Source organism: Rhinoraja longicauda, chromosome 7, assembly GCF_053455715.1.
Source record: "Rhinoraja longicauda isolate Sanriku21f chromosome 7, sRhiLon1.1, whole genome shotgun sequence".
In the NCBI taxonomy this organism is placed as follows: domain Eukaryota; kingdom Metazoa; phylum Chordata; class Chondrichthyes; order Rajiformes; family Arhynchobatidae; genus Rhinoraja; species Rhinoraja longicauda.
In genome coordinates this window covers 27,676,181-27,702,142 of record NC_135959.1, presented here as the reverse complement: position 1 = coordinate 27,702,142, position 25,962 = coordinate 27,676,181, and the positions used below count along the sequence as shown (strand labels likewise).

At 44.8% G+C, this 25,962-nt stretch overlaps 1 protein-coding gene across 2 annotated transcripts in view; it reads right to left on the bottom strand.

Annotated features, from left to right (window-relative positions):
- Positions 1–25,962, bottom strand: part of LOC144595159 (LIM domain only protein 7-like) — a 210,896-nt gene that overhangs the window by 146,719 nt on the left and 38,215 nt on the right. For both annotated transcript variants that reach the window (XM_078402296.1, XM_078402297.1), the window contains exons 2-3: positions 17,100–17,170; positions 1,142–1,211 (exon numbers count right to left, since the gene is read on the bottom strand). In XM_078402296.1, coding sequence (XP_078258422.1) covers positions 1,142–1,211; positions 17,100–17,170 — 141 coding nt within the window. The remainder of the gene's footprint in view (positions 1–1,141; positions 1,212–17,099; positions 17,171–25,962) is intronic.

The window sequence follows — 25,962 nt, the reverse complement described above, 5'->3', positions numbered from 1 at the left end:
GTTGAGGTGATGAATAGAAAGGATATGACCTCTGCTGAAATACCACAACCACATCAAACAAGAAATGTGATCGTGAATTGCCTGAACCCACACCAAGAGGCTGGCTCACACTCCAGTATTAACTTAACAAATTACTATTCTAGCCTAAAACCCAAAACAATTTAGTCTTCACACCAGAATCCTTTGGGCAATTACGTACTTATTTTATTAATTGCTGTGCTCAAGAGTGACGCATACTTCTGATGGGAAAACTGAATCAATATGTAATAGGTAATTTTTCCAAAGAGCTTTTTATTTTCCTGTATTGGGTGTGATAAAGTCCAAGATGTTACCATATTTATAACTAGATGTTCAGGTTTCAGGTTTCAGTTCAGGCATATTATTGTCACGTGTTTTGCATACTATCCAATCAAATCAGACACACATAAATACAATCAAGCCAAATTCAAGTACAACAGGTAGAGCAAAGGGAGGACACAAAGTGCAGAATACAGTTCTTAGCAGTTTCAGAGACGAAGTCCTATGTCTGCAATAACTTAGAGGTGAACCCTCGCTTATCGAAGGATCGATCACGTCTGCTAACAGAGGGAAAGAAGCTCTACCACAAGGCTCAGAATTTCACCAACTTCTCTTAAAGCACCATGGAAAGATTGCAAAGGATTTCCTCCCCGATTCACACCAAGCCACAAGAACACTTCTTACAACAATGGGGTCTTTATATTACAATAGGAGCGAGATGCATTAAGAAACATGGCAAACAAATAGAGGCAAGGAAATAATATCAAATCTAGAATTGGAAACAGTCTCTCAGAGGCTCAGTAGTGCACATCTTACTCCATCATGCATCTATTACACTGTTTCATCAGTTTCTCATTTTCTTTCTCGCCTCGTGCTCTGCCTAGCACCACAACAGCATAACCTGCAATGGCTTCTTTATAACTTGGGCAACTTCAATCACCTTACAAAATTTTTCTGATAGAGGAGGCTGTTGCCTCAGCATCAACACTGGCCATACTTTCACTACCTCTTAGAAGAAGGGCGAGAGGAAGACGCTGCTAACTTTTTGAAAGAAAATGAATGTGATAAAGTTAAAGGAAAGTTTCCGCGTGATTTGACTTTCAAATGTTAAAAACCAACTTACCAAACCAGCTATAGGTGTAGACAGGCGGTTGATCTTTTTACTGACACCCGGTTTTATCTTGTTAACCAGCCTGAAAAGAAAAAAGTTAGTGATTCAGAATTATCCACTTAAATATAATATTGCCCAGATGTAATAAACTGTCATCAGATCTTTTACTGCATGCAGATATTTCATCAATGTTTAGAATCATAGGACATTTTCCTTGCAGGTAGTTACTTGGCCCATTAAGCCTGTACTGGTCAATGCAGCTCCCCAACTTAATCCCACCTCACAGCACTCAATTTGCAGCCTCGTAAAGCACTTCTTCATGTTCATTTCTCTTCTTGTTAATGAAATGCTAGACTGATACAATCACATGCAGGAGATTGCGAGCAAGCGGTAGAGTTGCTGCTTTACAGCGAATGCAGCGCCGGAGACTCAGGTTCGATCCTGATTACGGGTGCTGCACTGTAAGGAGTTTGTACGTTCTCCCCGTGACCTGCGTGGGTTTTCTCCGAGATCTTCGGTTTCCTCCCACACTCCAAAGACGTACAGGTATGTAGGTTAATTGGCTGGGTAAATGTAAAAATTGTCCCTAGTGGGTGTAGGATAGTGTTAATGTACGGGGATCACTGGGCGGCACGGACTTGGTGGGCTGAAAAGGCCTGTTTCCGGCTGTATATATATGATATGATATGATATGATATGATATGAAAGAAGAGAAATTCCATTTGCAGATTTGATGTTGATGGATAACCACCATAGATTAAGATAACTGGTAAGGAGGGGAAATCCCTGCCTGAGAGGGTGATGAAACCGAGAGCACGTTCACCTGAACTGAGTTCAATGGGCCTCTACTGTACGCCAAGTCAGGTCAACATGAAATAAACATTTATTGTCATATGCACAAGCAGAGCAAGGTACTGGTGGAATGAAAATCTTGTTTGTAGCAGCATCACAGACACATACTTAGAAACACACGAAAATAAAAATTACAAATAATGCATTGTTTTATGAATAATAACATTGGCAGAAGTTGTTTACAATTATGTAAAAAACCTGCTAATATATCACATGCAGAACTAGTCAACAGAGTGCCAGCCCCAACACGGTGCCTCGACCTGAAAAATGAACCATACCTCTGCCTCCACAGATGTTGCCTGGTCTGCTGAATTCCTCCAGCGGTTCGTTTTTTATTGCGCTGTGATTATCCACTTGCTCAAACAGGCAATGTGCACAAAACTCCGCTGGAGGGAGGGGAAAAACAATGGAGGACCCGGCGTGGGGGTCTGCCATGAGGGAGGGGGAGGGGGGGATAATAAAGTGGCACCTGGCACAGGGGTACTTTGTAACTTTGTAAGCGCCCTCTTTGTGGCGACTATTTGCATACCTTGGGTATGCACGTAAAGAATTTCACTGTGACTTGTCACATGTGACAATAAAGTATTCATTCATTCATTCATTCAACTCTTAAAGATTATCAAGTGCAGCACACCAAACAAACCAGAGTTTTACTGTCTTTGCACGATCAGATGGGCAAAGTTGAACAAAAACAGCAGAGAATTTAGCACAAAATGAGATAACAAATCAACATTAATGCCTTCACTGTTTAGAAATGTAAGTCATGGATGCTCTGCACATCATTCACCTGTACTCAATGAGCAGAACAATGCTGGGGTAATAACCTCAATTGAATTGACATTGTGAAGGAGATCCACCACTGGTTTTACGAGTAATTAAGGATGAAAAACAACATTTTACAGATGGCTCCTCATGGAAAGCTTGACATTGGTTTGCCTGAACCTACCTGATCTCCCGGTTGCTAAACACTTTAATTCTCCCCACACTATTCCCACACTGACCTTTCTGTCCTAGGTCTCCTCCATTGTCAGAGTGAGGCTAATTGGAGGAACAGCATCTCATATTTCGCTTGGGCAGCTTACAGCCCAGTGGTATGAATATCATCTTCTCTAACTCAAGTAATCCTTGCTTTCCCTCTCTTTCCATCCCTCCCCCTTCGTAGTTCTACGACCAGTCTGACTGTCCCCTTGATTAAATGTTACCTCTGTATGCATTGTTGTCATCTTCTCCTCGCAAACAATTATCTATTCTACATTTATTTCTCCAACTTCAAGTAATCCCGGCATTCCTTCTCTCTATCCCTCCCCCAACCAAGTCGCAACAGCTTCTCGTTTTCACCCAACAAACAAACAATGGCCTGTTTCCTTTATCACCATTACTTTTTTTGCATATCTTTCATTCATTGTTCTTTATCTCTCGACATTAGCGTCTATGTCTCTCGTTTCCCTATTCCCCAACTAGTCTGAAGAAGGGTCTCGACCTGATACGTCACCCATTCCTTCTCTCCAGAGATGCTGCCTGTCCCGCTGAGTTACTCCAGCTTTTCGTGTCTATCCATGGTATATTGTTATCTCATGTACCCAGATACAGTGAAAATGTGTCTGTGCACCGTTCAGTCAAATCATACGAAACACGAGTACAATCAAAACCAAAGATATTAGAGGAGCAAGATGGACCACTCCGTCGAAATCCTGTATACTGAAGTGCAGTACACAGAGCGGAAGATCCGCCATTTTAGTAAGCAAAACACCCCGTTCACTATGCCTCTCGCAGTGTAATCAGTGTTGTGGGGGAACAGTATGTGTGATGATACCATTAAAATGCAGAATATATCTCATCTATCAACTCAGATTTTTGTTGTTTTTCTTTTAAAATGTTTCTGCAAGTTTCTGCCTACTAAAATGGAGCCATGACATACTACGGTTTTTAGGGTCGAGTGGTCTATCTTGCTCTGCTCTATTATCTTTGATCAAAACATACCAGTAAACCAGGCAGTGCAAAGAGAAAAATAAACAAATGTGGAATTATGGTGTTACAGCATTACAGTGGCAGAGATAGTTCAGAGTGCAAAGGCCCCTGTGAAGTAGGTTGGGGGATCAAGACTACACCATTGTTTATGAGAGGTCTATTCAGTCGCCTGATAACAACGGGGAAGAAACCATTTCTAAATCTGGTGGTATGTGCTTTCGGGCTTTTACACCGCCTGCCCAATGGGGGTGAGAAGAAGGGAGAATGACTGCTTGCACTGAATACAGGATGAACAATAGCAAATCCAAACATTTTTATTTGCTGCTGAGTTATTAAACAAATATATTATTGTTCCAATACAAAAGATGGTAATCTTTCTGATAAATATCGATCTCAGATAGTGGTGAAACAAGTTCAAACTGGTAAATGCACAATTAAAATAGAAATCAATGTGAACACCATTTTTTGAAAATCCAAAAGCTTCAGATGATGGAAATCTGAAATAAAAACAAAAAAATTTGGAAATACTTAGCAGGTCATGCAGGATCTGTGGAAAGAGAAAACGCTATGTTTTCTCCTTGGAGGCTCTTTAACACTACTTTTCTTGCAGTCTCATAAAGTTGATCACTTTGACAAGTGCTCACAAGCAATTTCTGTCCTAAAGGCTCAGGAAAACAGGTTATTTACTTCACTGACAACAGTCAGAAAGCATTTTGGAAACTCCATGGTTCACAACTTGCAATTTAAGTAACAGTCTTACACCATAGACCTGTTGCCTAAATGTTGGGCGTAGTAGTATTGCTAATCAACCTTCGTGCAATGCTTTAAATTTAGTTTTACATTTAGAACAGATTAGTCTAGCTAATTATCAAAAGTATTTCCTGCTCTGGCCCCACCCCCAAAAAATGTCTCATTGATATTATATGTGCAGTAAAAACAAAATATCTTTTGCTGTTGGAAGTCAGTCAGTCACTGGAATGGATCAAAGGCTAATTTGTTTTAGTTCTTCAAGCAGGAATATAGTCAGGGAGACAATCACTGGTCAAAAGGAATAGGAGTAGAATTAGGCCATCCAGTCTACTCCGCTATTCAATCATGGCTGATCTATCTCTCCCTCCTAGCCCCATAAGCGAGTTCAGTATCTCGATTGAGCATGTGCCGATCATAGGTCGCGGGTGCTAAGTCTTTTTTCAGCTGATCGGCTGTTTGTAAACAAACCTTCGTTTCATCGTTTTTTCCATCAAAGGTAATGTTTTCAAAACTGTTAATTTGGTGTATATATGGTTAATTAGTAAAAACTACGATGATTTTGTTTTTTTTTTGCTTTATGCTCTCTCTGGGGTGTCCTTGGAACACTTTCTTGAAGGGAAGTACTTGTGCTTCAAATATTTAACCAGATTTTTGATAAGGATGAGAGGTTGCCACGTATTCGGTAGAGTTGAGATTACATTGAGCAGCCAGAATACTATATGATGGTGGATCAGCCTCAAAGATTGAGTGGCAAGTCCTTCTTCTTGATTCCTCACATGTATCCTTAACTGCCCTGTCTGAATGGAGTGTCTTATGAAATCATATTGTAACAGTTCCTGATTACAAACCAGCAGACCTCTGGTACACTATACAAAATAAACCACTACACAGGTATATATTCTGAAGAAAGGTCTCGACCCGAAATGTCTCGACCCGAAATGTCATCCATTCCTTCTCTCCAGAGATGCTGCCTGTCCTGCTGAGTTACTCCAGCTTTTTGTGTCTACCTTTTGTTGTATATATTCTATGCCTGGCTACCACCTGTATCACACTACCTAATGACCTAGTCAAGAACTGAGATCCATCATATAACATCAAGTGTCCCCAATTCTTCCTCTTAACCGACACTTCTAATGCCTTCTAATGCATCAACAAACTCCATCATCTTTTGAAACTCCATTCCTACCTGTTCAGCAACAGATCGTGTTTGATTCCAGCCACAAGCTCTGTACCCTTACAGTAAAACGGCATCTCCCCTCACAACAACCTTTTACTGAGCTTCCATTTTTTCTCATTGCCAAGACAGTAAAAATCAAGCATATAATTGCATAGCCTCTTGCTGACTGCAAGAGAAAACTGTACAGAGTAACTGTGGTACAGAGGGACGGAAGACTTCACAGTGAAACAGAACTTGGATAACTCTACCATTAATCAGCCCTTCTTCTCCTACTTTTCTTAGTTTAGTTTAGAGATACAGCGCGGAAACCGGCCTTTCGGCCCACCAGGTCCACGCCGTCCAGCGCTCCCCACATATTAACGCTATCCTACACACAGTGGACAATTTTACATTTACCAAGACAATTAACCTAAAACCTGTACGTCTTTGGCGTGTGGGAGGATACCGAAGATCTCGGAGAAAACCCACGCGGTCACAGGGAGAACGTACAAACTCCGTACCGACAGCATCCGTAGACAGGATCAAACCCGGGTCTCCCGCGCTGCAAGTCAGCAACTCTACCGCTGCGCCACCACTCTTTATATGCTTTCAAGAGACGCTGAAGATCTAACAAGTATCCATTGAATGTTGCAAGAATTATTGAGTAAATTATAAAAATCACATTTATTTAATTTGTTTTAATACCTTGCACAAATATTACCACCACTTTTGTGTGGAAAGGAACTGCAGATGCTGGTATATACTGAAGATAGACACAAAGTGCTGGAGTAACTCAGCGGTCAGGCAGCATCTCTGGAGAAAAAGGATGGTGACTTTTCGGGCCAGGACCCTTCTTCAAACTTTTTACCCTTCTAGCATTAAATGTCTTGAAATGAAGAGCACAACAAAAGCTATAGATAATGGAAATAAAACCAGAAAATGCTAGAAATACTTAGCAGGTCAGGCAGCATCTGTAGGAAGAGGAACAAGAGTTAATGTTTCAGGTCAATGACCTTTTATCAGAACATTATCGTCTAAAAATGTTGATTTTCAGATGACTTCTAATAAGTTAACCAGTTTGTTTTTATTGCCAGCATTTAGTCATATTATTATACATATGGGTGGGTTTAATAAAGCTGCTAAGACAGGCAACGGTACAAAGGTTTGTGTATATTCCGGGATGGATTGAAAGACAGGATCCAGAAAATTAGGCAGGACCTTCTTTCGTAATGGAAAGATCGTGTTTGTAATTATTGCTTCCTGTTTTATAATGCAAATCAAAGATCAATTTGTTGCTCAGCCACAGTGCAGACAAGAACAGACAATGTTGAGACAACAGAAGTAGATGACCCCATTGATGGAGGACAAAGTAAAGCTCAGCTCAAGGTCAAATAGAATGATAGAACTGTGAACATTTGAGCAGGAGGAGGAGAAATAAAATCCATGATAAGTGCACAGGTCATAAAGTAGGGGTCGAACCCCTTAACCACCATCTGTGAACCATTGGAAAGAATGGCTAACCAAAGAATATCAGAGGATGCAATGCAAGTGGAAAATCAAGAGAGTGAGAGCTAGGAGTTGGGAGTGTACTTGTGGAAGGGACTCACATGGCTATAGTTTTTTATTTAATTTGCCCATGGAATTTGGACATAGTTAGCAATGTCAGCCTTTATTATCCATTCCTAATTATTCTCAGACTTGGGAGCGAGTTAAGACTCCACCAGACTGACAAATTTAGTCAGTATGGGCCAATTGGTCGGTTTGCTTCCCTGAAAGACATTAGTGAATGAGATGATCTTTTGCATCAATCTACTAGTTTTATGGTTAACGTCACAGTGATTAGCTTTTAGTTTAGTTTAGTTAAGAGATACAGCGCAGAAACAGGCACTTCGGCCCACCGGTTCCGCACCGACCAGTGATCCCCGCGTATTAACGCTATCCTACACACACTCGGGACAATTTTTACATTTACCGAGCCAATAAACCTACATACCGGTACGTCTTTGGAGTGTGGGAGGAAACCGAAGATATCAGAGAAAACCTACGCAGGTCACGCACAAACTCTGTACAGACAGCACCCTTACTTGGGATCGAACTCCGTTCTCTGGCGCTGCAAGCAAGCAACTCTACCGCTGCGCCACTGTGCCGCCCTTGGCAGGTTATGTTATGTTCTATGTTAATCTTTTTGTTTCAATTAAATATTTAGTTTTGAATTGCCCAGTTTCTATGGTGGGATTTGAACTCATTGCATCTGATTGTTGGTTACGCAGTCACATAGTCAATAGACAATAGACAATAGGTGCAGGAGTAGACCATTTGGCCCTTCGAGCCAGCTGATCATTCTCAATCAGTACCCCGTTCCTGCCTTCTCCCCATACCCCCTGACTCCACTATCCTTAAGAGCTCTATCTAGCTCTCTCTTGAATGCATTCAGAGAATTGGCCTCCACTGCCTTCTGAGGCAGTGAGGAATTCCACAAATTTACAACTCTGACTGAAAATGTTTTTCCTCATCTCCATTCTAAATGGCCTGCCCCTTATTCTTAAACTGTGGCCCCTGGTTCTGGACTCCCCCAACATTGGGAACATGTTTCCTGCCTCTCACGTGCCCAACCCCTTAATAATCTTATATGTTTCGATAAGATCCCCTCTCATCCTTCTAAATTCCAGTGTATACAAGCCGAGCCGCTCCAGTCTTTCAACATATGACAGTCCCGCCATTCCTGGAATTAACCTAGTGAACCTACGCTGCACGGCCTCAAAAGCAAGAATATCCTTCCTCAAATTTGGAGACCAAAACTGCACACAGTACTCCAGGTGCGGTCTCACTAGGGCCCTATACAACTGCAGAAGGACCTATTTGCTCCTATACTCAACTTGTCTTGTTATGAAGGCCAACATTCCATTGGCTTTCAAATGAGGCCAACCATCAATTAGGTGACGAGAGCTCAAGGCAGGAGCATTAGGACTCAAGAACAGGGACAAGAGAAGAAGAAAATATGCCACTTGAGGATATCGGTGGGTAAGACTGGATAGGAAAAGAGTGAAGGCCAAATGAGAACAATCCCTTGGAGCTGAGATCAGAAGGGGGAGGGAGGGCTGCATGGCATGTGGTCCATAGTTACAAACAGGCAGACTTCAACAATTAACTGCAATGCTCCTCGGATCATGGGGAATGTTGGTTTAGCCTTTTCTGATGCATCAGTGCAGCAGAAAACTAACTGAAGGAACTTGGAAGGGGATAGCACACGATTTATTTTTTAGATGCAGTAAATTTTCCCAGAAAAGTCAAACATAAGCGCTCTGTGCTTCCATCATTTACATGCATTCAGGAATGTGATGTGCAGCAGGGTCAGATATCAGAGCTATGAACTCAGCACTTCCTCTACCAACTAAGCTGGTGGAGCCGAACGCAATAAGCTACCTCCCTGCAAGGACCAGAAGCAATGAACCGAGTTCCAAATTGGTTATTAGCTTACCCATTCTTATGTACACTATCCAAGACAAACATCAGCACATCAAGGTGTATCACAATCGTTCACATAGCCAAAATCAATATCCGCCTTACCTTTAATAGTCTTAGCTATTAATCTGTAAAATAACTCAACCCTGTAATATGCAAACTAATTACAACTGGAAGACCAGGAGAAACAAAAAATCTAGCTTTTGTGCAATTACTTGCTTGTCTCTTGCAATGTTATTTTTAGTTAGCTTTACTTAGTGGAGAAACCTCTACGAACACAAGAGCAAATGGTGTTATGCGTCACCTACTGCCCTGGTCACTCAAATCAAATAGATGTCAACACGTCCCCCTGTATTAGATTTCCTATCCCGAACTATGTGTAAACGGGAAGGATAAGAAAGAAGACATAACGCGAGACTCCTCTGTAAAACATGCAAAATTAATCAATAACAAGTAAAGTTGGCAGTTTCTGAATAGAAGCACACAGTGAGTACTGTAAAATAGTGGTTAATTTAATAGGCCAGCAAGGTCAAGAAACTGATTGCTTAGCCAGAGGCATGAGTTCCTATCCCAGCACAGCTGTTGGCAAATTTAATTAATTCAATTAATTTATCAAATTTGGTTTGAATTAAGTTAGCGGGTGAGCGATTATATTGCAAGAGAAAGGTCTCTCATTAATATTTCGTCATCCTGTTATCCTTAATCAGCCTAGCCAATTTGTGTCCGGTCCCACAGCAAAAAATCCCTGCATTTTAATTGAATACTTGGTATTCGGGGTAGAGTGTTGACATGGATAGAGAATTGTTTGGCAAAGAGTAGGAGTAAATGGGTCCTTTTCAGAATGGCAGGCAGTGGCGAGTGGCAAGGCTCGGTGTCGGGGCCACAACTATTCACCATATATATTAATGATTTGGATGAAGGAATTAGAAGTAACACTAGCAAATTTGCAGATGACACAAAGCTGGGTGGCAGTGTGAACTGTGAAGAGGATGTTAGGAGGTTGCAGGGTGACCTGGACAGGTTGAGTGAGTGGGCAGATGCATGGCAGATGCAGTATAATGTAGATAAATGTGAGGTTATCCACTTTGGCAGCAAAAACAAGGAGGCAGGTTATTATCTCAATGGAGTCAGGTTAGGTAAGGGGGAAGTGCAGCGAAACCTGGGTGTCCTTGTACACCAGTCACTGAAAGTTGGCGTCCAGGTACAGCAGGCATTGGAGAAAGCTTATGGCATGTTGGCCTTCATAATGAGAGGATTTCAGTATAGGAGTAAAGAGGTTCTTCTGCAGTTGTATAGGGCCCTGGCAAGACCACATCTGGAATATTGTGTACAGTTTTGGTCTCCTAATTTGAGGAAGGACGTCCTTGTAATTGAGGCAGTGCAGCGTCGGTTCACGAGATTCATCCCTGGGATGGTGGGACTATCATATGAGGAAAGATTGAAAAGACTAGGCTCGTATTCATTGGAGTTTAGAAGGATGAGAGGGGATCTTATAGAGACATATAAAATTATAAAAGGACTGGACAAGCTAGATGCAGGAAAAATGTTCCCAATGTTGGGGGAGTCCAGAACCAGGGGCCACAGTCTTAGAATAAAGGGGAGGCCATTTAAAACTGAGGTGAGAAGGAACTTTTTCCACCCAGAGAGTTGTGAATTTGTGGAATTCTCTGCCACAGAGGGCAATGAAGACCAAATCACTGGAAGGATTTAAGAAAGAGTTAGATAGAGCTCTAAGGGCTAGTGGAATCAAGGGATAAGGGGAGACGGCAGGCTCGGATTACTGATTGTGGATGATCAGTCATGATCACAATGAATGGCGGTGCTGGCTCGATGGGGCCAAATGGACTCCTCCTCCACCTATTTTCTATATTTCTATGTTACTGAAATGCATTGACAAACCATTCTGTTCAAGAGCAGTAGAGCTATGGGCAATAATTGGTGGCCCTGGCAGAAATGTCCATGTCCCGATTAGATTAAAAAGCTACAGTCATATACAAAGTAAACACCAGGAGTTCAATTGCTTGTCATTTAATTGTTTGTCCTTACTTTTTTTAACACCAATAATATCCACATTGTTCAGGAAAAAATTGTCAAATAGTCCATAAAAGTGCAGTGAGGCCAACGTTTTGTAAACAAAGAATGGTCCTCACTTTAATTATAACTAATGAGAGACATCGGCAGCTGACAGATTCATCAGGCATTAAAAAGTCTTTGAACAAAATGATCTAAATTGGATCACAGTGATGTCCAAGTAAGGAAACAAGAGTGAAATCTATCTGCCTGATTCCAAAACTGAACATCCTCCCCCTCCCACAACATTTGGCAATTCCTTTCCACTGAACTACAAGTCAGTTAGCCCAGCATTCGCTAGAAAAATCACCCTGAGAGAGGACACTCTAGCATACGATTTATATAATATTGGATTGATACCCTTTTGGGAAATTTACTAAATAACCAATCCCCATGTTATGGCTCCTGGAAAATGGTCAGTCTTGCGATTTTCCGTAACACTAAGCCACGTTATCCGTGCATGTGCCAGAATCCCAAGTTATTTATTTTTATCCCAACCACATGAATTTTGAGAAAGTAAATGTTATTCCTTATTTCAAACTTTTGTATAGTGATCCACCAATTCTACAAGGACTGATTTCCATATCCGGAACAATCGTAATGGAGGGGTCGCCTGTATTGTTCATATTGAACTGGCTTGAGCCAATTGCCTATCTGGGTGTAGGCACACAGAAGAAAACTGCTGTTAACAATACACTTTCTAACATATTGGCTGTTCTTGAGGGGAGATAGACTGTTACAATTATGCAATTAGATGATACGTACAAAATTTGGGGAGGGAATCTGTGTGCTCGCATCTGAAATTTTTGGACATTGTGTACTTTTGTCTCGAAAGCTTTCAGAAATGTCACACAAATTCAAAAAAACAAAGCAAGCCCAAACTTGGAAGTGTCCTAAGTGATCTGCAAATAGGTTTCAGAGAGGGAAGCAATGCAAATTTAGCTGTGGCCAACTTGTCAAGGGTTCACATGCTGAGGATCGCAGGAACTGGACTGGGTATACTATATTTTAATTAATTGCTCTTTCAAAGACACTGCAATTGAGGGGATTTCAAATCAGGCTAAGAAAAAAAAAGGACAACTAATGAAGAGCAAGTGATCTGAAACTTTGACCCAGTTTCTCTCTTTGCAGATGCTGCCTGACCTGCTGATTTTATTTAGAACTTTCACTGTCTGCTGTTTTTAAAAGCTTTTTTAAAATACACTGCCAGGTGGGGAAGTGTAATGTTTACCTTAGTATAGATCAAGCAAGTGAACAGTGAAAGCTTAAGCTCAAAACTGCCAGAAGTAACTTCAGAAAATAAGTGACTGCAGGACATGATGAATAACTTATTAAAACCAGCAGCAATGGACACTGATACAAGGTGGCAAATTTGACCTGCTGAAAAAAATTTGCAAATTTAAGCTACTGATGCACAAATCCCAAGATTATACACAGATTGAATCAAAACTCAAGTACAATGTACAATTCTGACCACCACTTTGATGCAAGGATTTCAAGGTCAGTTTATTGTCACATGTGCCAATTAAGGTACAGTGAAATGAGTTCTGGTAACCCAAAACAATTCAAGAAAGGGCAACCAAACTGGCATTTACTGACGATGGCTACACTCTGATCTAACCCCCCCCCCCATGGAAAAACAGTCCAAAAATAGACCGGCCCTGACCAAAGGGAGGAGCAGGGAAAAGGTAATCCATAATCCAGTCTGTTTCATCACTCAATAGGATCATATCTGATCCAACATTCCTCATCTCCACTCTCCTGCCCTTTCCACATGACATTTGATTATTTTATTAATTAGAAACCTTTCTCAGCCTTAAACATACCCATGGATTCTGTCGCCACAGCCCCCTTGTCTCAAAGAGATTTCAAAAAGACCCTTTAAGATATTTTCTTTCTCATCTCAGTGTTAAGTGGGCACCTTAACAGAATGCAGGCTCAAAGCTGAGAGGAGAACAGAGTCACCATTACAAACTAGAAGTACGTCAAATGAACAGTCAAATATTAAACAAGGACACTGCCCTACGTGGTAGGATTAAAGGGCAAAATGCATGTATATGCATGATTGTGCAATTGAAAATGACTTTTATTTGCTTCTGGGGCTATGTTCTGCACATTCTCATAATCAAACGATGAAAATAGCATTCACAGGTGATTAAATATTTCATGGCCAAAGTTTCCTCAGCATTTATTGAACCTGCATAGTGGCCAGAAGGCAATCATGTTTAAATTCAAAAGCAAATGTTGCATGAAAGTTTTCTTCGCATTCAACAATGGTTGTTGGTATATTATTGTCACATGAACTGAGCTATTGTTGTGGAGTGAACAACAACATTGATAAGCCTGATAACCATCACCATCGGAAGGAACAAATTCCGGCAGCAAACTCTGACGTATGCAGAGCTGCAATGGAAGGCAGAAGTGCAGGAGTTGCTGATGGCACTTCCCTCCTCCACCAGCTGGTGCACCATTGCAGCATCGAACACAAAATGAAGACCAATTAAACTGTCCAACCTGCAAACCTTATCTCTCCCATGAAGCAAACAAGCTTTCCAAAATTGTGCAGTGGCGCCATTCAGTCAGCACAGTGATGCAGTGGTAAAGTTACTACCTCACACTGCCAGAGACACGGGTTCGATCCTGACCTCATGTGCTGTCTGTGTGGAATTTGCACACTTTCTCTATGACCACGTGGGTTTCCTCTGGGCGCTCTGGTTTCCTCCCACATGCAAAGATGTTCTTGGTTTGTGGGTTAATTGGCCTCTGTGTGGGGAGTGGATGAGGATAGCATAGAACTGGTGTGAACAGGTGATCAATAGTCAGCATGGATTCAGTGGGTTGAAGGGCCTGTTTCCATGCTTCTCTCTAAACACTTCCTGATCAACACCAATGCTAAACGATATTTTCTTTTGGCTTAAAAACCTAAACTTAAATATCCAAATTTTCACAGATAATTGTTTCGCAAATGTCACAAATTTTGATAGAATGAAGATGTATTTGTTTTTAATAAAATTTGAATGCATCACCTTCCCCCTTAATCTAACCTGTGTGTTTTAACCTTTATTGAGCACGTCTGCTTGAAGTCAAGTCAAGTCAAGTCAAATTTATTTGTCACATACACATACTCGATGTGCAGTGAAATGAAAGTGGCAATGCCTGCGGGTTGTGCACAAAAAGAATTACAGTTACAGCATATAAATAAAGTTAATAAGTTACTAAACATAGCACAAAAAGTGTCGACAAAAATTTAGTCTCTGGGGTTATCAAAGTTGACAGTCCTGATGGCCTGTGGGAAGAAGCTCCGTCTCATCCTCTCCGTTTTCACAGCGTGACAGCGGAGGCGTTTGCCTGACCGTAGCATCTGGAACAGTCCGTTACTGGGGTGGCAGGGGTCCCTCATGATCTTGCTTGCTCTGGATCTGCACCTCCTGATGTATAGGTCCTGCAGGGGGATGAGTGTAGTTCCCATGGTGCGTTCTGCCGAACGCACTACTCTCTGCAGGGCCATCCTGTCCTGGGCAGAGCTGTTCCCAAACCAGACTGTAATGTTGCCGGACAGGATGCTCTCTACAGCCCCAGAGTAGAAGCAATGAAGGATCTTCAGCGACACTCTGAATTTCCTCAGTTGTCTAAGGTGGTAAAGGCGCTGCTTAGCCTTACCCACCAGTGCGGCAATGTGCGTTGCCCACGTCAGATCCTCTGCGATGCGGACTCCCAAGTATTTGAAACTGCTCACCCTATCCACAATAGACCCATTTATCTCCAGTGGCGTGTACGTCCTTGGATGTTTAGCCCTTCTGAAGTCCACAATCAGCTCCTTTGTTTTAGTGACATTCAAGAGGAGGCTATTGTCCTGACACCAGAGTGCCAGATCAGCCACCTCCTCCCGGTAGGCCTTCTCATTGTTGTTGGAGATCCGGCCCACCACCACAGTGTCATCAGCAAACTTGATGATGGAGTTTGAGCTGAACCTGGCCCTACAGTCATGTGTGTACAGGGAGTACAGTAGGGGGCTAAGGACGCAGCCCTGGGGGGATCCTATGTTCAGGGTGAGGGAGCTAGATGTGTGTTCCCCCATCCTGACCACTTGGGGCCTGGCAGTGAGAAAGTCCAGGACCCAGGCACACAGAGGGGTGCTAAGCCCCAGTTCCAGCAGCTTTTCAACCAGTCTGCTGGGGACTATTGTGTTGAATGCTGAACTAAAGTCAATGAACAGCATCCTCACATAGCCCCCCTGGCTGTCCAGATGAGAGAGAGCGGTGTGTAGAACCTGGGAGACCGCATCATCCGTGGACCTGTTCGGACGGTATGCGAACTGTAGTGGGTCCATGTTGCGAGGAAGGAGGGCGCAGATGTGCTTCTTGACTAGCCTCTCCAAGCATTTCATGACAACCGAGGTGAGGGCCACCGGTCGGTAGTCATTTAAACACGCTGGAGAGGCATTCTTTGGCACCGGTACAATGATGGATCTTTTGAAGCATGCAGGGACCACGGACTTTGCCAAGGAGAGTGAAGGTGAAGGTGAAGGTGCCTCAAGGAGAGCTGGGTGCACGGACAACACCCGGGTCCCATCCACAGCTCAGATTACACAGCCTCAGGTCACGTGGAACCATGTTTACATGGGTGGCCCACGGATGAAGCGGCCATGTTGGTGCAGCTCAAAGTAATGGTAATGGTGACCAGGCAGATAGAACACGTCAAGGCAGCCCAGTAGGTTGCAAGACCGGACCCTTGTCCAGGGACGTCTTGCAGGGCAGAGGGGACCACACCCCCCCCCCCCCCCACTGGGATCAAGGCAGCTACCCCCCACTGTATGCAAGACGAGGACCCCCCTCCCCACAAGGCTTGAGGCAGAACCACCCCTGCACCATTGTACACAGGGGTAGGGATGAAAAGACGAGGCTCACTCCCCACCCTGTCTCAGTACATTGGACCCCATGCCCCTCCCCATTATTTCACTGCACCCCACACCCTTTCCTGTATCACCTCAAAACATATTGCACTCCTCCACATTTCATTCCAATGCATCCAGACTTTCCCCGTCATTACAATATACCAGGAGCCCTCTCTAAAGGCACTCCAATACACTTTGCTCTCCTCCCCTTTTCACTCCAATACATCTCACACCTCTTCCCATGTTACTTTAATACACCTCACACCTCTCCTTGTGACACCACTACCACACCGAAACATCCTTCACCTCTCCCTGAATTATTGATACAACCCACGCCCCTCCCTGTATCACGCTGATACACCCCTCGCCCCTCCCTGTATCACGCTGATACATCCCTCGCCCCTCCCTGTATCACGCTGATCATCCCTTGCCCCTCCCTGTATCACGCTGATACATCCCACGCCCCTCCCTGCAGTAGATACATCCCTCGCCCCTCCCTGTATCACGCTGATCATCCCTTGCCCCTCCCTGTATCACGCTGATACATCCCACGCCCCTCCCTGCAGTAGATACATCCCACACCCTTGACTGTTACTCATTGATGCTCCCCACACCCCTCACTGTAATACTCTGATATACCACACAATTTTTGCATATGCACAGAAGTCAAAAATCGAGCAGATGATACTCCATGGAACTGCAAGCTTAAAAGCAGCTTTATATTCCAGTCCCAAAGTCCACCCAGTAGCCCTTTCCAGCTTCCCTCTCTCCACCAGAGAAACAATACCATGCACACATTTGTCTACATTGATACATACTCGCATAGCAGGACTCCATCCTCCAGTGCAGATCGAAAATCTTTCTGCCCAAATCTCTTTCCAGTAACTTCCTATTTAAAAAGAAATCAAAGAGTAGATCAGTAGAACATCCATCATTCCAGTCATTCAATCTTAATGAAAAATTATCAAGTTTTATCGCAAGGTATCTCACTAACCTTGAATACAACACACACCCAATTGTACTTAAATTTTGGATGCAGAGTAACTGCATTAAAAATTCAGAATGTGTACATAATCAGAAATATAAAAATGTATGCGTTATGATTGCATGTTATAAAAAGGACACAGTATTTTAGTTAGCTACTAGACCAAGGGGACCCATTGGGCCCAAACCTCCCCCTCCCCTCCCCCTCCCCCTCCCCCTCCCCCCCTCCCTCCCTCCCCTCCCCTCCCCCCCCCCTCCCTCTCCCCCCCTCCCCTCCTCCCTCTCCCCCTCCCTCCTCCCCTCCCTCCCCCTCCCTCCCCCCCCCTCCTCCCCCCCCCCTCCCCTCCTCCCTCTCCCCCTCCCTCCCCCCCTCCTCCTCCTCCTCCTCCCCCCCCCCTCCTCCTCCTCCTCCCCCCCCCTCCTCCTCCCCTCCTCCCCCCCTCCTCCTCCTCCCCCCCCCTCCTCCCCCCCCCCCTCCTCCTCCTCCCCCCCCTCCTCCTCCCCCCCCCCCTCCTCCTCCCCCCCATTAAACTCAGTGTACCATTACAGAGAATGAATTATGGTGGAAATACATTAGAGATGAAGTTTGTGTGCCCGTGTGTGTGCGCATGCTCATGCTGCATATATGGTGTATGTGTGTTGTTGGTCTGTGCACATGCACGAGTTACAGTCTACAAAAAACATTCAGTACCATGATGTGCTAGTCAACAAAATGTTCAGGTGTAATTATAAAAGTTGCAATTATAAAAGTCACTGAGACGGTTTACAATTTAATATGTATCATCTGAGTGTCTCTAGTATAGGGAATTCACTCGGTGCAGGATGTTCCCTTGCAAATTTAATATGTTGTTTAAATAAAAACCTACAAGTTGAGAGAAGTTATGTCAAGAAGCTGGGAAGCTTCATAGTGCGTCGACTTAGTGTCAGGCCGAGTGCTCCACACGACACCATTGCAAAGCTTTAGCATTATTCCAATCCTTTTATGCAGCAGACATTTCAATTATTATTGCACAAAACAATAAATAAAGTTGACTTTTCAACTTCTAAGGAACTAGTTGGGACTTGAAACAAAGATCTGGGAGCAGCTAATTTGCCTTGCAAATTCCAGATATGGTTGAGAGGTGACGAGGAAATTGGGGGAGGGGTGGGGGGAAAGGAAATTAATTTTCCTTAAACACTTCACTCTTTCAAATTGCTACTTTTCACATTTTAATTTCACTGCATAAAGATGAAATGCAAGATGCATTAAGATTCTATGAAGATTAATATCTGCCAAATTAACTACCAATGCAGTGAGCACTTTGTAATCCTTTGGCCTGCTGTTAAACTGCATTGATAATGTTTTACAAGTATATTATGAACAGTGGCCAACCTTGAACCTTTGCAAGAGTTGTGTGTGAAAGCTGTACACTGACAACCAGTAAGACACAGGCAGACAGATACACAACCCACCCTTCGACCCATTGAAACCACCTAATTTAGGGGCGTGGCTGTGTTCTGCAGCTGCGGCTCACCGGCAGTCTCTCTGTCTTTTTTTTGTTTTTTGTCTACTGTCATCGTTTAATGTACGTTTTGTTCTATTTTTAACTCTGTGTATGTGGGGGGTGGTGGGGGGGTTGGGGAAAACCTTTTTTTCTAATCTCTTCCTCAACAGAGATGCGACCTTTACCGTGTCGTATCTCCGTTCGCGCTACGGCCTAACATCGTGGAGTCGGCGGCCTCCAGCTGGGATCGACCTTGAAGACTCCGGTCGCAGGGCCTGGACTTACCATCTCGGAGGCTTCGGCCGTGGGCCCTGCAGACCGCAACATCGGGAGTTCGCAGGTCCCTGGCTGGCGACCGGTTTTTGGGAGCTCCAGCCGTAGCAGCTTCGACCGCCCCGAAGCGCGAGGTACGATCGACCCGCTCGCAGGCCCTTCATCACCCTGCGTGGGGGCTCAGGACTTTCATCGGCCTGCTCGGCTCGGCCCTGGGACTTTCCATCGCCCGGTGGGGGCTCAGGACTTTCATCGGCCTGCTCGGCTCGGCCCTGGGACTTTCCATCGCCCGGTGGGGGCTTCAAAAAGTTGGGAGCCTCGATCACCTCGTGGCACCACGGGAGAAGAATGAGGAGGAGATAAGACTTTGCCTTCCATCACAGTGAGGGTATGCCTAGAGCAATCACTGTGATGGCTGTTTGTGTAAAAATTGTATCTGTGTGTCCTGTGCTTTTTGTTGTCTACTGCCGGACCCTGACGTGAGAGGACGCTGGCGTTGTTTATTCGCCGCTTTTCCGTCAGGATAGTTTGTCTGTTTGTTTTTATGTTAATTGTTTTTGTAAAGCGCTTTGAGCACCCGATAAGGCGCTATATAAAATAAATGAATTATTATTATTATTATTATAATGCACCTGCAATCTTTCACTTTGGTTAATAAAACCTCACCAGCAGTTCATTAATTTGAGTTTGGGCTGTGATCGTGTCTCATATCCTTTCACCAAGGCAGTTCATCTTCATGCTCAAACACAATGCCTTCTCTTCTATTAATAAAGCCAAAGTCCTTATCTGTACTTCACTGAGACTATTACCAAAGCTCAAATAAGCCCCACCTTAGAAAAACACCACTCCACCCAGGACACTACCTGCATTCTATCCTCTTGAATCACCACCTTTACGTTTATTGTTGGTTATCTCAAGGTTTTTTTTTTGTAAAACAGTTCTTTGGACTATTTCATTCCCTTGGAAAAGGAAATGTTGATCGGGTGCAGAAAGGATAGTTCTCTTGATTATGCGTACACTCTGTTATTCTTCCTCACCATACCATCTGTGCAATGGGCTTGAAGCTACCCGCATATTGCATCAGCCTTTGCTGCGGTTAGCTCTTATCAGAGAGATATCTCAAACATAAATGGGCCAAACGGCCTCTGGGTATTATTCTAGGCCAACCTGGGGGCAATACAACTTATCAAATGTTCTGTAGTTTAGAAGAGTAAAATTCCTCAGTGGAGTCTCATGCATTTTTATGCAACTTTGATCATGACCCAAAACCACATCAAGAAATGTCGGAATGAGTCTGGAGGAAGAATGATCTGGGTTTGATTTCGAGACACTCAGTTACGACCAGGCAGGAGTTACAATGAGTATTGTGTATGCAAGGAGAAGATCCCCAGCATTTGTAATATCCGATGGCAGACAGTAAATGGAAACCAGCAAGATTAAGAGTGAAACCAGTTACCAAAAAAAAAGATGAAAAGTAAAAAAACAGCACTCCAAAAGTTGCATCAACTTCCTGCGAGTATAGAATTTTAATTGCTAATGGGATAGGCTATACAGCAATAAATTCCTTCTCATATTACTGTGTTCATAAATTCACTTGGAGAAATGTCATAAGGAAACAGTCACTGAATGACAACCTCACCATTAGCACTTCTCACTTTACACCAAAGAGACAAGTTTTGATCTATTACAGAAGTTATCGTGTTAAACATCAATATCACATTCCCAAATAAGTCCCACCTTGACTTAAAATGTACCTTCAGGGGACTATTCAGCAGGGGCCCCCTTCACCATTAGAACAGAAGCAACTCGGACACTTTACAGAATTATAATACTTGCACAAAGATGAAATTGAAGGCGTACAGCAAGGGACTTGAAATGGTGAGGAATGCAGACACGTTAGATTCCTTGACAGGTTGCAGTTAAAATTAGAACCAAATGGATGTCTTCATAAACATCTCATGGAACTTCTGGGGGAAAACCAACCCTGAACTAATCCATTTAATGAACAGAAGAATTGGTTTGAATGGCCTAATCCTACTCAAACTTTCAAAAAGATAACGGCTGATCCACAAATCCAAACAAAGGGCAGCACAGTGATGCAGTGGTAGAGTTGCTGCCTTCCAGTGCCAGAGACACAGGTTTGAAAATGAAGGTGATGTCTGTACGGAGTTTGTATGTTCTCCCTGTAGGTGTTCGCCGGGTGCTCCGGTTTCCTCCCAAATTCCAAAAGCGTGCAGATTTGTAGGTTAAGTGGCTTCTGCAAATTGTCCCTAGTGTGGAGGATAGAACTAGTGTACGGGTCATCGTTGGTTGGCATGGACTCGATGAATCTAAATTCACCTTCGCATCTGATACCCATTTCCTTTGGTTCCATCCAAATCAAAGAATCCATCAGTTGTGAAACCAAACATACCACCAAGCTCAGTGGTAGAAAAAACAACTCAAACTCTCGTAAGATTCACAATTCAAACTCTCTCCATCATCCTATAGATCCAGCTCCTTTTCCTGACAATTGTCCAGACTTCTAGGTTCTGCTGCCAGAAGAAACAACCTCTTACCACCTCCTTTTGTTACCAGCCTCAAAGTTGCATACCCAAATAAAAACATAGAAAATAGGTGCAGGAGGAGGCCATTCGGCGCTTCGAGCCAGCACCGCCATTCATTATGATCATGGCTGATCGTTCCCAATCAATAACCCTTGCCTGCCTTCTCCCCGTATCCCTTGATTCCACTAGCCCCTAGAGCTCTATCTAACTCTCTCTTAAATCCATCCAGTGATTTGGCTTCCACTGCCCTCTGTGGCAGAGAATTCCACAAATTCACAACTCTGGGTGAAACGGTTTTTTCTCGCCTCAGTTTTAAATGGCCTCCCCTTTATTCTAAGACTGTGGCCCCTGGTTCTGGACTCCCCCACTATTCGGAACATTTTTCCTGCATCTAGCTTGTCCAGTCCTTTTTATAATTTTATATGTTTCTATAAGATTCCCTCTCATCCTTCTAAACTCCAGTGAATACAGGCCTAGTCACTTCAATCTTTCCTCATATGACAGTCCCGCCATCCCAGGGATCAATCTCGTGAACCTACGCTGCACTGCCTCAATTACAAGGATGTCCTTCATCAAATTAGGAGACCAAAGCTGTACACAATACTCCAGATGTGGTCTTACCAGGGCCCTATACAACTGCAGAAGAACCTCTTCACTCCTATACTGAAATCCTCTTGTTATGAAGGCCAACATTCCATTAGCTTTAATCACTGACTGCTGTACCTGCACGCCATCTTTCAGTGACTGGTGTACAAGGACAACCAGGTCTCGCTGCACCTCCCCCTCACCTAACCTAACACCACTGAGGTAATAATCTGCTTCCTTGTTTTTGCCTCCAAAGTGGATAACCTAATTTATATCTATATTATACTGCATCTGCCACCTCACTCAATCTGTCCAGGTCACCCTGCAACCTCCTAACATCCTCTTCACAGCTTACACTGCCACCCAGCTTTGTGTCATCCACAAACTTGCTAGAGTTGCTTCTAATTCCCTCTTCCAAATCATTAATATATATGGTAAACAATTGTGGCCCCAACACCGAGCCATGCGGCACTCCATTCGCCACTGCCTGCCATTCTGAAAAGGATCTGTTTACTCATACTCTTTGCTTCCTGTCTGCCAACCAATTTTCTATCCATGTCAACACCCTAGCCCCAATACCATGTGCTCTAATTTTAGTCACCAATCTCCCGTGCGGGACCGTGATCACTTACACAATTACAAAGTAAATTAGCAAAGTAACTGGTACATCAGCCTTTATTCCACGAAGGTGTGTCTGTGTGTAGAGATAACTTGATCCAATTACCTGTGATTCTGGTGAGCGTATCTAGAATATTTGCACAGGAGTAGTTGAGTGTGTGAGTCTAATGATGACGAGAAAGGAATAAATAATGATCGGGATACTGGGAATAATTATCCTGCTCCACCTTGAAATGAGATCACAGGATCTTTCACCTCAACCCAAAAGGAAACATGGACTTAACCTCCCATCCCAAACAGAGCACCTCTGACACAGTGCCACACCCTGATGACTGCACGAGAGTATCAGTTTAGATTCTTGTGCAGACTCTGAGGCAAGAAAGTCATCTACATGAATTAGCCAAGAACAAATAGGTAGTGATCATATACAATACTTGTACCAATTAAAAGGTTCTGGATATCAACAATCAAATTGTTCCAACAGGATTCCATTCCTGGGATAGACACCAAATTCTGGAGGAACTCAGTGGGTCAGGCAGCATCTCTGAAGAAAAAAATAGGTGATGTTTCTGGTCAGACCACCGTCTGAAGTAGGGTTCTGACCCAAATGTCACCCATTCTTTTTCTCCAGAGGTGCTGCCTGACCCATTGAGTTACTCCAGCATTGTGCGTCTATCTTCAGTATAAATCAGCATCTGCCAGTCACCCAAAATCTTTCTAAATCGAAATCTGAAACAAAAACAGCGTGTGAGAGAGAGGATTGCAGCTGTGAGGCAGGAGTGACCAGACGCAGGAAGAGTGGCCTTTCGACAGCCTCATGGACTCGGTGAGTGAGCGAGTGAATTTGCTGAGTCCTCCCCAACACCAACCTCTCCTCAACCCAGTTAAGGTTCTGGGATGGGCTAGGGTGGGGGGTGGGGGTTGATGTTGGGAAGAGAAGGGAAACAGAAATGCTTCATTCCCAAATGGCAGAAGATTCCTGCCAGTCACCCAAATGCTCTTTCCACTGTAGGGTGTCCATAGATTGGGTTATGGCGAGTCCGAAACTTGTTGGTTGTAAGAGGAGTTTATTGCAGCCGCAATATTCGGATACAGAGTTAAACAACAAGGTAAAGGACAACCAATACAAACTTACTGTCTTCGTTGAAGACTTCGCCGAACTGACTCAATCGGGCGCCAAACGCGCACATGACATCGCTGGCCAATCAGCGATGTCGCTCTCTGGACCAATCCCTATGGTCGCGTTCCCACGTGACCTCGCTGGCCAATCCGAGGGTTCGACGACCTGGACCATTCTCTATGGTCGCTACATGACCCCCCCCAGAACCCGAGGTGCGGAACCTAGCAGGGAGCCGGATTTCGCGACCATAACGAGTACGGAGAGGGACAGCCTGAACCACAGGAGCCGGAGGTTCCGGACTTGGCGGAACAGCCGGAACGAGAGGTTCTGGAGGAACTACCGGAACGGGGGGTCCTGGAGGGACTGCCGGAACGGGGGGTCCTAGAGGAACTGTCGGAACGGGGGGTCCCGTACTGAGCGGAACTAACGGAGGTCGGCCTCTCCTAGGGGTTTGACCGACCAGGACTGGTTGATCCGGGTCCAAATGGGCAGGTTTGAGCCGGGACACCGAGACGAGCTCACTCTTGCCGCACATGTCTAAGGTGAAGGTAGCCGTTCCCTTACGTAAAACCCGGAACGGCCCTTGATAGACCCTTTGCAACGGGGCGCGATGGGCATCTTTACGCAGAAAAACAAACTCACAGTCCTTCAGGGAAGACGGTTCATGTACCATGGGACACCCATGACGTGAAGTCGGAACTGGAGCCAGGGAGCCCACCCGTTCCCGGAGAGATGCTAACACTGATGGGACTGTAGGCAGCAGGTCTGAAGGGTCCGGAAACAGATCTCCGGGTACTCGAAGTGTCGAGCCATATACTAGCTCTGCGGACGACGCACCGAGATCTGGCTTAGGAGCAGTCCGGATGCCCAAAAGAACCCAAGGGAGTTGGTCTACCCAGTCCGGGCCTTCAAGCCTTGCACTGAGGGACGCCTTAAGTTGGCGGTGGAACCTTTCTACGAGTCCATTTGCTTGGGGGTGATATGCAGTCGTGGGTTGTAACTTGGACCCGTACAGTTCTGCCAGCGCGGCCCAGAGGGACGAAGTGAACTGTGGCCCTCTGTCAGTGGTAATAACTGCCGGGACCCCGAAACGAGCTACCCAATGAAGGGCCAAAGTCCTAGCACAAGACGCTGACGAAATATCAAACAATGGGAAAGCCTCTGGCCACCGGGTGAACCGATCCACCACCGTGAGGAGGTGGGTGTAGCCCCGGGAGGAAGGCAAAGGCCCGACCAAATCCACGTGGATGTGGAAAAAACGAACAGCCGGGACCTCGAAATCCTGTACAGGGGGCTGGACGTGGCGCTGGACTTTAGCGGTCTGACAGGGCACGCAGGAACGTGCCCACCCCGCTACCTGTTTCCGCAGGCCATGCCAGACAAACCTCGCTGCTACCAAGGCAGAGGTGGAGCGGATGGACGGGTGCGCCAGCCCATGAATGGCATCGAAAACCCGGCGCTGAAGGGAGGGCGGTACTACCGGCCTGGGACGGGGAAGAGAAACATCGCACCAGACTTTCGTGCCCTCCGACCCACAAGCTACCTGGGCCAACTTCAATCCCGAAGTGGTGGACCGGTAAGCCGAAACGGTATCCGCTAGGAGCTGTGCCTCCGCAAGCTCCTTGGGATCCACTTCGCAGTCCACCGCCGAAATAGGGGGAAAAGCAGGTCTAGACAGGGCGTCAGCAACGGCATTAAGCTTACCCGCGACATGACGGACATCGGTGGTAAATTCGGAGATAGCGGTCAGGTGCCGCTGCTGGCGGGCCGACCATGGGTCAGACAAATTCAAAAAAGCAAATGTTAATGGCTTGTGGTCCGTAAATGCCACAAATGGGCGGCCCTCGAGGAAGTACCTGAAATGACGAACAGCTAAATAGAGAGCCAGAAGCTCTCGGTCAAATGCGCTATACTTCAGCTCGGCCGAATTTAGTTGCCGGCTGAAAAACGCTAAAGGCTGCCAACGGCCACCGACCTGCTGCTCCAGAACCCCGCCCACCGCCACGTCAGAGGCGTCAACCGTCAGGGCCGTGGGGGCGGAGGGGCTCGGATGGACCAACATGGTGGCGTC